Here is a 17,263-nt window from a genome sequence, read left to right on the forward strand (position 1 = left end):
ATTGCATAGCTGTGAATCTTGAGAAAGAGGACACCTACTAAAAAGGGCTCATGGTGGCTACAGGGCTCAAATTATTAAAAAAATTAGGGTAGCATCCATTTCTACACAGGAGCCTCTCATGCAAACTGCACTTCAGAGAGAAGCCTGCACTTAATCACTAGCATGCACTGTGATTCTGCCATCTGAGCCAGTCCTTATAAAGGAGTCCCTGGAATCCTCTTTCAACAGGCAGGACTGAGGCTTTCCCCATTCAATCAGAGCTGTGTAACTCTGACAAACCAGAGCAGCTCTATTCCGACTAATCAGAACAATGCCTTTTGGGCCAAACTGCAAGGAATTGGAGTCTAGAATGAGATAATCGGGAAACAAGGAGCATGTATTTCTGTCTACACAAGCCAGCTGCCCTCTGGATCCTGGAGCACACTTTCCCCTTCAACCAAACACTGAAGACTGTGTTTACCTGGCTGAGCTAAAAAACATAAGGTCCCTTCCTGCAATTGACCAGAGCAGGCCAGAGCAGACAGGCACAGAACCGAGCATATCAAAGCCCAGGAGAGCAGACCAGTGCAGTGCAATGCAGACTGGCAAGGAGCAGAGCAGAGCTGTCTAGCCCAGGCCTGCCTCACATTGTGCTGTTTTTACAGCTGTGCTCTATGACCATTGACCTCTTTGGCTCTGAATAAAGTTTTCATCTTCACCACACCCCAAATTGGGGATTCTGGTTGGTGTTGAATAGGCACCAACAACCACTGGTTGACATAGGAAATACAGTCCATAACCTATATATATAAAACCCTAGTATGCAAATAGACCAAACAGCAGAACAACCGAACAAGCAGTTGCTATGATGTGCGCTGACCACCAGGGGCCACATGCAGATCATGGCAGGTGTCAGCAGCAGGCAGCAGAGCACGGAACATGGTGGGCATTGGCCACAGTGGGATGGTGGAGCAGGTGAGCTGGGACAGCAGACCACGGCAGGGCGCCGGTCACTGTCATTGGGGCAAGCCTCAGGTGGTTACTGAAAATTCGTTGCTCCCGCATGCTGCAGTCCCACTTGGCACTCATGCCCGCACCAGCCTCACTAACACACGCTGCTGGCGCCAGAGCCGTCACTCACACAACACTGCTGGTGCTGGCCATGCTCACACCCACAGCTGGTACCGGAGCCACCGCTTGTACCCACTGCTGGTGCCCAGTGCTGGTCCCAATCACTCGGCACCATCAGCGGTTGTGAGTGGCAGCTGCTGGCCCCAAGGAGGACTTCTCCACCTCTCCCTGCTCTTAATGGGCAATTGGGGCAGCAGCCACCATTCACGCCTCCTGACAGCATTGGCCCCAATCACTCCGTGCGGTCAGCAGGTGCAAGCAGGCCTGCACCATCAGTGCATGCAAGTGGTGGCAGCTGGAGGGGGCTGCAGGCAGGCAAGGGACCAGAGGCCATGGCAGGAGGGGTTGGGCAGGGGCACGGAGGATGTCCCTGTGCCCACCACACCCTCACGGCTCACAGTTCCTTTCAAGGTGCACGAATTCATGCACTGGGGCCCTAGTCTTGTAATAATTATGTATGGTTCACATGGATAATAGATTTATTGAGGGGATTGCTTAGCAAGTTACATAAATGACTAATCACTATGTTGTACACCAGCAGAAATACAGTCCATAATCTATATATATAAAACCCTAATATGTAAATAGACCGAACAGCGGAACAACCAAACAACCAAACAACCGGTCGTTATGACATGCACTGACCACCAGGGGCCACACACAGAACATGGTGGGTGTCGGCAGCAGGCAGCAGAGCACAGAACATGGGAAAAATAGGTTAAACTGTAGGTTAACTGTGGGGAAGCACAGAACTTGTTTGGAAAGTGTGTAAAGAGGAATCTCCAAAAGGTCAAAGGCTTCTAGGGGCCCTTGCCGAAGGCAGCAGACCCTGCCTTGGCTTTTCCAAACAAGTCTGAGCCCCCGGGTGTTTTATTGGAATCTTTATATTTAGACTTGAAAACGTCCTTGCTTAGAGGATACTATGCATATGTCTTGTCAAGGATGCTTACCCTACTGAGAGTATCTAATAGTTGATTTTAGTTCAAGCTGTTGTTACAATAAAAGCCTGAGGAGACAGGCGAATGTGGCTGTTTGGTTCCTATAGCCAAGCAGTCCATTAGCCCTCTCTTTCACAGAAACATGTGTCAGAGTAATCATTCATCCTTCGCTCAGTGTCTGCTGGTAAGCCCCAGCAGTTAACTGTAATTGGAAAACTCAAGCAAAGTTTGAAATAATATACATATATAAAATCTTATATTCACCAATGGAATATGTATATTTTTCAAATATACATGAAAGGTTTATATCTCTTGACTCATATTAGGACAAAAAATAGTTCTTAGGATATAAAACATAGTAGCACATATATTATATTATCCACCACAATGCAGTAAAGTTATATTAGACTTGATAAAAGTTATTTTGACAATTTTATTTTTCCTTAGATGGATAACTTGATTGTGGTTATATAAGCTAATAATCTTCTTCTACATAAATTCACACTAGAAAAGAAAAGCTCCATGATACAATTTACAACTAACTTTCAAATGAAGAAAGCACAAGTAATAATAAGATACAATATTTATAAATCTAGGTAAAGAGAATATAGTTGTGTTCTTTGTATCATTCGAATTCTTAAAACTTCTTTGAAAGTTTCAAAATACTTTCAAATAATTTGTTAAAATATTTAAAAGTACAGATGAAATAAAGCTAACTTAGATGAACAAAAGATGAAGAGAATGCAACACGCTAAATAGAAATATTAGAAGCATAGATCTACAAAAAATATACATATATATAAAGAGCTTTGGAAATGATAAAAACTGAACTCCTTTTCAACTTTCCATAAGTTCTTTATGCAAAAATTGAAATTTTAATTTAAAAACTTTATTTTGGGGTACATAGCACATGGAGGAATAAAACATAGTATAGCATCACAAAGATTTTTAATGAAATGTTACTGTTATGAGCTGTTGCATCATATATGGAGGATATAACATTAATTCTAGATCATAATAAGTAAGGAATTTTATTTAGAACCTTTAGAGAAACCACTGGAATGAGGGATATAGCAGAAAAAAAGAACATATGAGCTAACAAATGCTAAAATAACCCACTGATCCTAGTATAGCAATGTTGAAAAAAAGTAGCAAATAATTGATGGAACAAATAGAACACTAATTGGAACTTTTGATAAACATAAACCAACTAAAACTTCTGACGAAAAGACAAGAATTATCTGATAGAATAGAAAAAAATACCTATCAATATACTGTTTATGGAGTCATACTTTAAAATTTAAGACAGAGAAATTGAACACAAAAGGGGAATATTATTAAAAATATCTTTGGAGGTTTTCTTTGTATGATGATATTTGCATTGAAAATGCCTTCTGTTGTTATTGGAACAATAAGAAGGCATATAGTAACTCGAGAGAGGAAAGTAAACTTTCTAGATTTAATTTTAACAACTTCATGGGGGTGGTTGTGGTATAGGATAATTTGAATGCTTATGGTCCTAGTTTTGGGCCATATAGTATCATTCCCATGTAAGAACAGCAATAAAAATCTAAATGCTCCCAAAAGGCACTTCCTGAAAAAGAAACTCTGACTCTACCCTCCCTGGCAGCTGGCATCAGGACGCCACAATAGCGCTGCTCCAGCATGTGATCCATGAGCCCACAGCCCCGGCAGACAGCTCCTGGGCCCCTCTGTGAGCTGCCACTGGGCACGTGCCTCTCCAACCAAGGGCGCATGGCTCCCTCAACAGGATCTGCGACTTCCCCCTCTTGCTGCCTGCTTCTGGACAACTTGGTGAGTTACTGAGGACTCGACTCCCTGGACAAGGTCATGCTGTTTCAGCCACAGACTCTGAGATTCCCACTTCCCCAGCTTCTGGCTTCTGGACACCCTCGTGATTAACAGAGGGAAATCACTCTGGTCAGAGTCGCACTGCCAAAACCGCAGACTATAGCTGCCTCCCACCGTCACAGGATCCAGGACACTTGTAGTGAGTGGAGAGCGACGATACCCCAGCAAGACTCACAGAACATTGGCCAAAGTCACAGTACCTGAGGTTCAGGCCCCAAGACCCTTTCATCCCAGGCTGTGGACTCCAGGATATCACAGTGAGCACATACCAGCGAGACATCAGGCAACCCTTTTCATAAGAGCTGGAGTCATTATCACATCTACAACAACTTGTATAACAAGGACAGGGATGAGTCACATTGCCAGACAATTCGTGATGAGACTTTATGCACAAATGAGAAACTAACATTCAAGACCCAACCACATCAAGAGAACACAAATAGCTCAAGTAGGGGGATCCACTACATCACAAAGCTCAGGAGATCTGAGAGACTGCACCACTGAGTCCCCAAAATCACCAACTACATAGCACCACCCACAAAAGAAGCTGAGTAGCAAAGCAGTTGGACCTAAGACATAGAAACAATTAAACATTACAGCAAAAAATAGGGAGGCAAAAATACAATTCCCAAAAGTAAGAAAAATAGGAATCACCAGAAGAGGAATGATATGAAATGGAGGCAAGTAACTTGTCAGAGAAATAATTCAGAGTAATGGTAATAAGGATGCTCAAACATCTGGGTGACAAATACACATAATTCAATGGAATTTATAAGGAGATGAATAAGAATGTCACCAACATGAAAAGGAATCAAGAGAAAATGAAGAATGACATAGCTCCAATAAAGAACACAATGGAAGGCTTCAACAATAGACTAGAAGAAGCTGAGGAACGCATCTGCAAGTTAGAAGACAAGGTAGATAAAAACACCCAAGTAGAGTAGCAACAGGAAAAAAAAGAAAAAAAAACCTTAAAAAGCAGGAGAAGCTCCTCAGGGAGCTCTGGGACAACACAAAATAAAACAACATTAGCATAATAGGGGTTTCAGAATGTAAGGAAAGTGAGCAAGGAATAGAAAACCTGTTTGAAGAAATAATGACAGAAAATGTCCCTGATGTTGGGAAGAAAAAGGCCACACAAGTCCAAGAATCACACAGAGTCCCAAACAAGATGAACTCAAGAAGACCCACACCAAGACACATCATAATTAAATTGGCAACATCAAAAACAAAGTAAGAAACTTAAAGGCTGCCAGAGAAAGACAGAAAGATACCTACATGGGTCTTCCATTAGACAATCAACTGATTTCTCAACAAAAACAGATCAGGCCAGAAGGGAATGGAATGAAATATATAATGTAATGCAAGCAAGGGACTGAATCCAAGAATACTATACCCAGCAAGACTATCATTCAAAATTGAAGGTCTAATCAGGAGCTTCAGAGACAAAAAGAAAGACTAAAGGAGCTTATTAACACAAAGCCAGCAATGCAAGAAATGCTAAAGGGACTTCTCTAAAAAGAAGAAATAAATAGGGAAGAAGGAACACAAGAATAAAGAATAAAAATGGCTATAAACAAGTACCTATCAATAATAACCTTAAATTTAAATGAACTAAATGCTCAAAAAAAAAAAAAAAAAGACATAGGGTAGCTGAGCAGATAAGAAAACATGACCCATATATCCACTGTATACAAGAGACCGACTTCACAACAAAGGACTCACACAGACTGATAGTGAAGGAATGGGAAAAACATTTTTCAGGCAAATGAAAATGAGAAGAAATAGAGGTAGCAATACTTATATGTGACAAAATAGACTAGGCCCCACGAGATAGACCATAAGAAGGCCATGAAGAGAAAAGGAGGGCCACTTCATAATACTACAGGTAGCAATTCAACATGAGGATATAACTGGTAAACATACAGTGGGGCCTTGACTTACGAGTTTAGTTCGTTCTGAGACCGAGCTCGTTAAGCAGCTCATTAAGGAACTCGTTAACGTAAATTACTCTAACAACTCAATGCAAAAAATCAGTTGAGAGACAGCTGGTATCTCAAAAAACTCGGTAGTCTGGACACTCGTGAGTCAAGGCCCCACTGTATATGCATACAACACAGAAGCACACAAATACATTAAAAAAAGCTTCTGGAAGATGTCAAGGGAGAGACCAACAGCAATACAATCATAGTAGGGGACTTTAATACCCCATTGACACCACTGGATAAATCCCTAAACAAGTAGTCATCAAAGAAACAACAATGTTATATGACTCACTACATCAGATGGAATTAATTGACATTTTCAGAACATTTCATCCCTAAGCAACAGATTACACATTCTTCTCAGATGCATATGGGACATTTTCAAAGATAGACCAAATATTGGGACACAGGCTAATTCTCTTCAAATTCAAGAAGGTAGCAATCATAACAAGCATCTTCTGAGAACACAATGGCATAAAATTAGAAATCAACTAAAATAAACACAATTTTAAAAAATCAAGCACATGGAGGCTAAATAGCATGCTATTAATTAATGACTGGGTTACCAAAGAAATCAAAGAAGAAATAAAAGCATTCCAGAAACAAATGACAATGAAAACACAACAATCCAAAATCTATGGGACAAGTGAAAGCAGCCTTGAGTAGGCAGTTCATAGCTCTACAGGCCTACCTTAAAAAACAAGTAAAACTGGTAATAAATTATCTAACCCTGCAACTTAAAGTATTAGAAAGAGAGCAACAGGCCCAGCAGAAGGAAGGAAATAATAAAGATTAGAGCAGAAATAAATGACATAGAGACCAAACAAAACAAAACTACAAAAGATCAATGAAACCAAGGGCTGGTTCTTTGAAAGGATAAACAAGATTGATGAACCTATATCCAGGCTCACCAAGAACCAAAGAGAGAGGACCCAAATTAACAAAATCAGAAATGAAAGAGGTGAAGTAACAACTGACCCCACAGACACACAAAGGATTGTAAAAAAATTCTACAAACAACTCTACACCAACAAAATGGACAACCTATACAAAATGGACATATTTCTAGAAAAATACAATATTTCAAAACTCAATCAGGAAACATCAAAACACCTAAATAGGCACATAACTACTGAAGAAATTGAAGCAGTCATAAAAAAAAAAAACTTCCAGCAAACAAAAGCCCTAGTCTGGATGGCTTCACAGGAGAGTTTTACCAAACATTCAAAGAAGAACTAAAACCTATCCTCCTCAGACTATTCCAAAAAAATTCAAGAGGAAGAAACACTTCCAAGCTCTTTTTATGAAGCCAGCATTACCCTAATCCCAAAATCAGATAAAGACACTACAAATAAAGAGAATTATAGGATAATATCTCCAATGAACATAGCTGCTAACATCCTCAACAAAATTTTAGCAAATTGTATCCAGCATTACATTAGAAAAATTATACACCACGACCAAGTGAGATTTATTCTGGTGATGAAAGGCTGTTACAATATCTGAAAATCAATAAAGGTGATACATCACATAAACAAATTGAAGACAAAAATCACATAATCATATCAACTGATGTAGAAAAACATTTGACAAAAATCCAACACCCTTTCTTAATAAAACTCTCAGAAAAGTGGGAATAGAGGAATCATACCTCAACATAATAAAAGCCTTACATGACAAACCTATGGCCAACACCACACTCAATGGGCAAAAACTAAAACAATTTCCCCTAAGAACAGGAACAAGACAGTGATGTCCACTTTTGCCACTTCTGTTCAATATAGTACTGGAAGTGCTAGCCATAGCAATCAGACAAGAAGGAATAGCCCTAGTAGGTTTGGCTCAGTGGATAGAGTGTTGGTCTATAGGCTGAAGGATCCTGGGTTTGATTCTGGTCAAGGACACATGCCTGGGTTGTAAGCTTGATTCCCAGTAGGGGGAGTGCAGGAGGTAGCCCATCAATGATTCCCATCATTGATGTTCTATCTCTCTCTCCCTTTCCTTTCCTCTATGAAGTCAATAAAGATATATATTTTTAAAAAAAGAAGGAATAAAAGGCATCAAAATTAGAAAAGAATAAGTAAAATTATCATTATTTGCAGATGACATGATATTGTACATAGAAAACCACAAAATACCATAAATAACTATTAGACTTAATAAATGAATTTGGCAATGTAGCAGGATATAAAATTAACACTCAGAAATCTATTGCTTTTTTATACACTAACAATGAAGCACAGAAAGAGAAACTACAAACACAACCTCATTTATCATTACAAAAAAAAAAATTAAGGTACCTAGTAATAAACTTAGCTAAACAGGTAAAAGATCTGTACTCTGAAAACTATAAGACACTGAAAAAAAAGATAGAAGAAGACATAGACAAATGGAAGAATATACCATACTCATGAATCAGTACAATCAACATCATTAAAATGTCCATAGATTCAATTCAATCCCCATTAAAGTACCAATGACATACTTCACAGATCTAGAACAAATGCTCCAAAAAAAAAAATTATATGGAATATAAAAAGTCCCCAAATAGCTGCAGCTATCCTGAGAAAGAAGAACAAAGTTGGAGGGATCACAATTCCAGATATCATGTTATATTAAAAAGCCACAGTTCTCAAAACTGCCTGGTATTGGCACAAGAACAGGCATATAGACAAATGGAACAGAACAGACAACTCAGAGATTGACCCAAGCCATTATGCTCAATTAATATTTGACAAAGGACACAAGAGCATATGATGGAGACAATACAGTCTCTTCAATAAATGGTGTGAGAAAATTGGACAGATACATGCAAAAAAATGAAACTAGATTACCACTAACACCATTCACAAAAATAAACTCAAAATGTATAAAGGACTTAAATGTGAGACAAGAAACCATAAAAATCTTAGAAGAATCCATAGGCAGCAAAATAGCAGACATATGTTGTAGAAATATTTTTACTGATACAGCTCCTAGGACAATGGAAACTATGGAGAAAATAAACAAATGGGACTACATTAAAACAAAAAGCTTCTGTACATCAAAACAAACCATCAACAAAACAACAAGAAAGCCCACTTCATGGGAGATCATATTTGTCAATGTTATATTTGATAAGGGTTTAATCTCTCTCCAAAATTTATAAGAATTCATACAACTTGGATGTGAGAGCGATCTGGCTGCGACATCTGTCACCCCATTGATCGCCAGGGTTGATTCGGCTGATCTGGCTGGCTAGGCGGGTGTCCCGCTCCTCCCTCACCGATCCATGTGCGTCCCTCCAGAATTCATACAACTTAACAAAAGGAAGATAAACAATCCATCCAAAAATGGGCAAAGGACCTAAAGAGACCCCTTACAAAAGAGGACATAGAAAGCCAAGAGACATATGAAAACACTAGTGGCCCATTGCACAAAATTCGTACACAGTGTGGGGTGGGCTCAGCCCGGCCTGCACCCTCTCCAATCCAGAACCCCTCGGGATATGTCCTGGGATCGGGCCTAAACAGGCAGTCAGACTTCCCTCTCACAATCCAGGACTGATGGCTCCTTAACTGCTCACATGCCTGCCTGCCTGATTGCACCTAACTGCTTCCCTGCTGGCCTGATCACCCCACACCCATGACCCAGGATTCCCTCATCCAGACGGCCTCAAGCACCCGGGACCCGGGCTTCCCTCCCTTTGGCCGGCCCAAGGCACCGGGGACCCGGGCCAGATTTGCCTGGGCTGGCCACAGCCTCTGGCACCTGGGACCGCGGGCAGATGGGCGGCTTCTCCTTTTCCCGACCACAGCCACAGCCGCTGGCACCTGGGACCTCAGGCGGGCAGCTTCGGCTTCACCCGGGCCGCAGCTAGAGCTGCTGGCACCTGGGACTGTAGGCGGGCAGCTTCACCTGGCCTGGCTTTGTCAGGAAGGACATCTGGCAGGTCATCTGGAAGATATCTGGTCTAATTAGCATATTACCCTTTTATTAGTATAGATGCTCAAAGTCAATAATCATCCTAGAGATGTAAATCAAAAGGACAACCTCACTGCTGTCCGAATGACCATCTCACAGCTGTCCGAATAACTATCATCAACAAATCAACAAACGACAATTCCTGGGTAGGATGTGGAGAATCAAGAACACTTGTGCACTGCTGGTGGGTATGTAAATTGGTGTAGCCATGGTGGAAAACAGTATGGAGTTTCCTCAAAAAATTAAAAATATATCTCTCATTTGACCCAGTATTCCCACATATAGGAATATAATCCCAAGATAGGAGAAACACCAATCAGAAAGGACATATGCACCCCTATGTTCATAGCAGCACAACTTACAATAGCTAAGATTTGGGAACAGCCTAAGTGCCTATCACCAGATGAGTAGATTAAAAACTGTGGTACATCTACACAATAGAATACTATGCTGCTGTAATAAAGAAGGAACTCCTACCATTGCAACAGCATGGATGGGCCTGGAGAGCATTATGCTAAGCTAAATAAGCCCCTAGGAGAAAGATAAATATAACAAGATCTAACGCATATGTGGAATATAGTGAACAAAATAAACTGATGAACTAAAATAGATCCAGAGATACAGAAGCATTAAACAGACCATCCAACCTCTGAGGGAAGAGACAAGAAGTGGGGGGTGGGGGGAGATTAACCAAAGGACTTGTATGCATGCATATAAATATAATCCATGGGCAGTCAGTAGGTGGGGTGAGGGCATTTGCAGAAGGGTGGTGGGAATGAGTGGGGAGAGGAAAATGGGGAGGGGGGTATTCATATGTAATACTTCAAACAATAAAGAACCTAAAAAGAAAAAAAATAGAACATTATGGCAGTCATTGAGAGACTGATGTAAAAATATCAGTGATAACAGACAAATTAAACTTTTTAACTTCCAATCTATATGGCTTTGTTAAGAATTCCCATAACTACATGAACATTACAATGAATAATTCTTCCCATTATTAATTTTATATATATTTATATATAAAACTTTATATATAAATAAAATTATATATAAAAATATATATATAATTTTATATATATATATATATATATATATATATATATATATAACTTCCACCAGGCATCACAAGTATTTATTAAAAAAGCATAAAATAATCTTATGAAAGAAAATACTCAATAACAGAAATCACCAATTGAGTAATAGAAGAAATACTTGTTTTAAAATGGAAATCACTTTAAGACAGAAAATTTCACCACCACCACAATTTGGGGTGGATTGGAAACAACTGCTGTTAGTTATAATCCAATGTATTATAGTGTAGTAGAAGCCTCCCACACATACAAAGTTACACATTGTTACAGGAATTGCATACTGATTTAGATATCAATACCATAATTACTGGTCTGCGCATTAAAATGAAGAGGCAATTTGCCGGGGTCCAACCCCAGCAGGTCCAGGGGTTCCCAAAGGCGTAGACGGAGTCAGCGAAGAATGAAGGACACGGAGACAGTGTGCAGTTGATCAGCAGCCTAGCCAGGATCTCCAGCCAGGATCTCCAGCCAAGTTCTGGTCTGGATCTCCAGAGAGGTTCTGCTTAGGATCTCCAGCCAGGTTCTGTGTCCATGTTCTCTTGCTAGGTTCTCCAGGTTCTCCAGCCAGGTTCTGTAGCCATGTTCCCTCAATAGGTTCTCCAGCCAGGTTCTGTGCCCATGTTCTCTTGCTAGGTTCTCCAGGTTCTCCAGCCAGGTTCTGTAGCCATGTTCCCTCGCTAGGTTCTCCTGCCAGGTTCTGTCCAGGTTCTCCAGCCAGGTTCAGTCACCAGGTTCTAGTCAGGTTCTCTTGCCAATTTCTGTAGTTCAGTCCAGGATCTTTTGCCATGTTCTCTCCAGCGAAGTTCTTTTGTCTCTAGAGAACGTTCTTTGTAGGTTCTGTGCCTAGGTTCTGTCTCTCTTGGTTCTGTCTTCTAAGTTCTGTCTCCTAAGTTCTGAGTCTTTCTGTCTTGTTACATCTGTATTTATACCAGTTGATTCAATCCTATCAATCTCTATTACAAAGGTTAGGGCGTTTCTTATCTCCATTCCAGGGAGTAAAGATTATGTAGCTTAAGCATGATTGTTTGTAGTTAAAGTGATTAATTAGGAGCCTGGCAATGAGTTAAGAATTTTTATTCCCTCCCTAACTTAAGGAAAAATCCCTACCTGGGGAAACAACCTTTCTCGGAGAGGTGACCTTGGTTAAAACACACAGCGCTAAGGGGAGCAAACATATTAAGAACAGTATGCCATATATGCCAGGTCCCTTGAAACAGCAAGGATGGACCGGTTCCCGGCAGCAATTGACATATATTTATGCCCTGCTGTATTGAAATACATATTTTGAACACTTTACATTATATCTGCACTACAAAGAAAGGATGTTTCTTATTCCTTTTGAATTTAAACACAAAACAAAGATATGATGAAATGTATCAATAATGCATACCAAGGCTTTTTCCATAATGATTTGTATTTTCAGAGTTCTTGTTAATAGTGCAATATCCGATTTTGTCTGTGAAACAGAGGACATGAGATAAATAAAACATTTTTAAATTCTTATATGGTTTATAACTATGTGCATTATATATGTTCACACAGAGATATAGATAAATAAATATCCTCATATATAAAAACCCAGGATCCATAACATCCAAAACAACCAAAGGTCAACCGAATGCCAGGCTAGGGAGCTGAGGGAGCTGGAGCTGATCAATCAGTGGCAGCGGTGACTAGCGAGCAGTGACTGGAAAGCGGCTGAAATGCAGACCTCTTCATCCCTCCTCCCGGCCCTCAGACTCTGATCTGAGGGCCGGGCTGATCCAAGAAGCCCGCACAGATGCAGATGACTTTGGCCTGCAGTTCCCGCTGGATCTGGATGTGAGAGTGAAGGCTGTACTGCTGGAAGCCACATTCCTCATTGACTACATGTTCTTCAAGAAGTTAAGAGGCACTGGGCCCTCTGCTATCACCAGTTAGATGGCATCTCAAGGTGAGGACCATCACCTCAGCCAGAACTCATGATGGTCACCTGGCCTGACCTGGCCCCTCCTCAGAGGCAACCCTTTCCTCCATTTACACCGCAGAGGACAGACATGGATACCTAAGAGGCTGGGGCCATGTTGCCCCATCCCTACCCTACTCCCCTGGCCTTCTTCACCTGTGGCCTGAAGGGTATGTATGAGAGCCCTTCCTCTGCTACCTCTCACCACTGTGTCCAGCCATCCTCAGAACACAGGCATATCTGCTTTCAAACTTGCCCTGCTCACTTCCTCTCACCCCCTTCCAGGGCCTCTGCTCTGGATGGGACCTTTCAAATACAGGGATCTAGGTTTTACAAAAGAGCTGGGGTGGGAAAGGGTAAACAGCACCAAAAATGGCTGATATGGCCACTCACCTCTGCCTCAGCTTGACCAATAAGTTCAGCTTCAGAATATGGCACTCAGAGAAGATTCCTACTTTCCGAGCAATGTCTCTAGGGCCTCAGCCCCAGAGCCAACCTCCTCTCCCTGTCCCCTTTGCCCCCCCCCCCCCCCCACAGCTGGTGCTTGCTGCAGCTCCCTGTGCCTTACTTAACCACCCTTCCTTCCCTGTTTCTACAAAGGAGGCTGAATCTCTGTATGTTATGTTCATACTAGATGCCCAGTGCACAAAAATTTGTGCACTCGGGCGGTCCCTCAGCCTGGCCTATGCCCTCTTGCAGTGTGGGACCCCTCAGAGGATGTCCACCCCAGTGGGGACCCTCACCCCATGGAGGTTTGGCCAGCCTGGGTGAGGGGATGATGGCTGTTTTCAGGCTGGCCACACCCCCTTTAGGGTGGGGGGTCCCCACTGGGGTGCCTGGCCAGTCTGAATGAGGGGCTGAGGGCCATTTTCAGGCTGGCCAAGCACCCTGGCGATGTAAGCTCCCAGCCTCTCCTTTTTTACTTTTTTCTTTTTTATTCTGGGATTTATTTACCTTCTATAATTGAAAGTTTGTTGCCTTTAGCGGAGGCGTGAGGAAAGCTTGGCTTCCTCCATCACCAGGGACAACCCACTCCAGCTCACTACAGCTCCGTGGCCACTGCTGGCTGAAAGTAGGTATCTGGGGTTTGTTTACTTTCTATAATTGAAACTTTGTTGCTTTCAGTGGAGCTTAGAGCCGGGCTGCGACAGGTGGGGAACCTTGCCTTCCTCCATCACTGGAGCAAGCAAGCCTCCTGCTCGATCCAGCTCCATGGCTGCTGGCCGCCATCTTGGTTGGGTTACTTTGCATATAGTCGCTCTGATTGGCTAATGGGCATGGCTTAAGGTATAGTGAAAGTATGGTCAATTTGCATGTTTGTCTTTTATTAGTATAGGATAAACTTTGTAACGTTTTGGAAAAAAAGTAATGACCAAGAGAATGCCGAAGTCAACTCCTGGAGTGCGCCTCAGTAGAATGGAGAGAAGGGAGAATTCCATAAGTTGATTGATGCCAATTTATTTCTGAGTGACTGCCTGGTGTGTGACAGTTGTATGACCACAGAGGAAGGAATCCAAATTTCTCAGCAGTGGTAAGGATCAGCAAGCAGGCAGGCAGTAAGGAGCGAGGGGTTCCTGACTGCGAGTGGGATTTCCAACTGTTGGGTCTAAGCCAGCAGACAGTCATCACCTGAGGGGTCCCGGACTGCGAGAGGTGTGCAGGCTGGGCTGAGGGACACTCCCCCCCCCCCCCCCCAGTGCACAGTTTCATGCACCGGGCCTCTTGTTGACACATAAAAATACAGATAATAGGAAAATAAGAGAATGCATGCCGACTAAGTAAATAAGCAGGTGAGATTCCAAACAAATATTTTAGGCACCAATCAGAAGCTTTTACTTTATATTTTTTATAATTACAATATTCAAAAAAATTGTTGTTGCAATGAGGGAGAAGCCATATTTCCTTTCTCTCAAAACCTTCCTCCAAAATCCTGCTCCAACCTTCAAGCTAACAAAGTCCCATCAACTTTCCCACAAACATTGCCTCTCATCATTTTTATACTTTTAGGTATTTATATTGACTTCATTGTGGCTTAAACCCTGGAAAATTCATCCATTTTAAGTATACAGTTACATTGTTGCTATTAATATATACAGCCATGTAACCATTTCCATAAGTAAGACCAAGAATGTTCTCATTACCCTCTTCCAAGTCAACAGCCACACAGCTCAAGGAAACCAATGATCTACTGTTTGTTTTTCAACATAGGTTACAATGATCTATTCTAGAATTTCATATTAATGGACTCATATGGCATGTACTCATTTCTATCTGGTTTCTTTCATTCAGGATTCATCCGTCTTGTGATTATTAGTAATTCATTAGTATCTTCCTAAGTAGTGTGCCATTGAAAATATCCATTGCAACTTACTTGTACATTTACCTGTTGATGATTTGTAGCCATTTCAGCTTTTATAAATAAAGCTACTATAAATATTAATGTACAGGTCTTTGTGCAATTTTTTTCTTTCCTTTTTTCTGTCGTATTTAGAAATGGAATTCCTGGGTCATACAGTAATTGTGGGGGTGCAAAGTGGTAGGAAAGAGCCAGATTGCTGGAGCAGGGCATGAGTTGAGCAGCCTGGTGTAGCCACTGCTCCCAGCAGGCTGGGCCCTCCAACAGGCTGGGGCCCATAGCAGGTGGGGTCCCTTCCTTCTATGCCCTGCCAAAGGTGAGGCTGAGGTGGTGGAGCAGTGGAGAAAGCAGATGCAGCATGTGAAGGCTGAGAGCCCCTCCATGCCTTGCCCTCTGGAGGCTCACAAAGTGCTGACCCTATGGTCCCCTGCTGCTCGCACCCTGGGTCTCTGGCCACTGTGCTCCCTCTGTAAGGGACAGACTGCAGGCCCCTTCCTGTTCCCCTTCCCCCGGAATGAATGCCACAGGAGTCCTCACACCCTGTCCCCCCTCACCCTGGAAGAGCATAGCAACACAACCAGGAGGCCCAGGAGGTTCTTCACAAGATGGTGAGGTCATTCAACCAGGTTTAAGCAGCCCCAGAGTGAATCCTTTGACATGGAGATGATGCTCTAATGAGTATCATGAAAAAGAAGATTCTGGAAAGTTGTTACAATATTTTAATTTACCAACTAGTTTCTGATAACTGTACATTATGGTTTTTCTGTGAGGGCAAACTGGAGACAGTCCAGATGTGTTTTTCTTTTCTGTTGGGAAATATTAACACCAATGTGTTAAGTGACTGCAATAAATTTTCATGTCTGTGTTTCCTTGTGGAAAAATAAAAGTGCCAGATTTTTTCCTAAAGTCATTTGATCATGCTGCATTTTAACAAGAATTAAGTGGCAATTTTTACATATATATAATATGTTAATCAATGTTAACGAATATTACTTAAAATAAGACACATAAAATCTCTATATATAAAAGGCTAAGCGACTTTCTCACTGGCTGGTTGGTTGGTCCATATGACTCACACTGACCACCAGGGTGCAGACACTCAACACAGGAGCTGCTGAGCTGCTGTGACTTGGCAGAGGTGGTTCTTGGGTGACGCACCCTAGAACCAGAGAAGAGGGAGCCTGATTCTGGAGTGTGTCACCCGAGAACCACAATCTCACAATCCAGGACACTTGGGGATGTTGGAGAGCCCGTTTTGGCCCAATCCACGCAGGCCAGGCAGAGGGATCCCACCTGCCAGAGATACCCCACTCACTCCAAAGATGCCCTTCGATCCGTGGCACCACCCCAGGTGTGGCCGGCTAGGGAGGGACCAGGGGAGGTTGGCTCCAGGGCATGTGCGGCTGGTTTCACCCAGTCCCACTTTGCTGACCACCTTGTAATTAATTTCCTTTCAATGTTTAGAATCCATGCACCAGGGCACTAGTAATTTAATAACTGAAAGAATGCATTGTCCTCTGAAGAGCAAAAAAAGAATTTCAAAGAAACATGAATGGTTAGATCAATTTTTGTTTAAAAAAGAATTTATAAATTTATAAATCCACGTTTATAAGACTAGAGGCCTGGTGCATGAAAATTGTGCATTGAGCGGGTGTTCCTCAGACCAGCCTGCACCCTCTCCAATCTGGGACCCCTCGGGGGATGTCCGAGTGCCAGTTTAGGCCTGACATCCCTCTCACAATCCAGGACTGCTGGCTCCCAAATGCTCACCTGACTGACTGCCTGATTGCCCCTAACCGCTTCTGCCTGCCAGCCTGATCGATGCCTAACTGCTCCCCTGTCAGCCTGATCACTCCCAACTGCCCACCCCGGCTGGCCCGATCACCCCTAAATGCCCTCCCCTGCCAGCCCAGTTGCCCCCAACTTTCCTCCCCTGCTGGCCTGGTCACCCCTAACTGCCCTCCCCTACAGGCCAGGTCCCACCCCACTTCCCTCCCTTG

General features: G+C 42.4%; 1 protein-coding gene across 1 annotated transcript in view; it reads right to left on the minus strand.

Moving 5' to 3' along the window:
- The window catches only part of LOC132228623 (A disintegrin and metallopeptidase domain 3-like), a 117,505-nt gene that overhangs the window by 65,692 nt on the left and 34,550 nt on the right, over positions 1-17,263 (minus strand). The window contains 1 exon segment of the mRNA XM_059685343.1: positions 12,353-12,418. Within this exon segment, the coding sequence (XP_059541326.1) occupies positions 12,353-12,418 (66 nt within the window).

The sequence above is a fragment of the Myotis daubentonii genome, chromosome 2 (genome assembly GCF_963259705.1).
Source record: "Myotis daubentonii chromosome 2, mMyoDau2.1, whole genome shotgun sequence".
In the NCBI taxonomy this organism is placed as follows: domain Eukaryota; kingdom Metazoa; phylum Chordata; class Mammalia; order Chiroptera; family Vespertilionidae; genus Myotis; species Myotis daubentonii.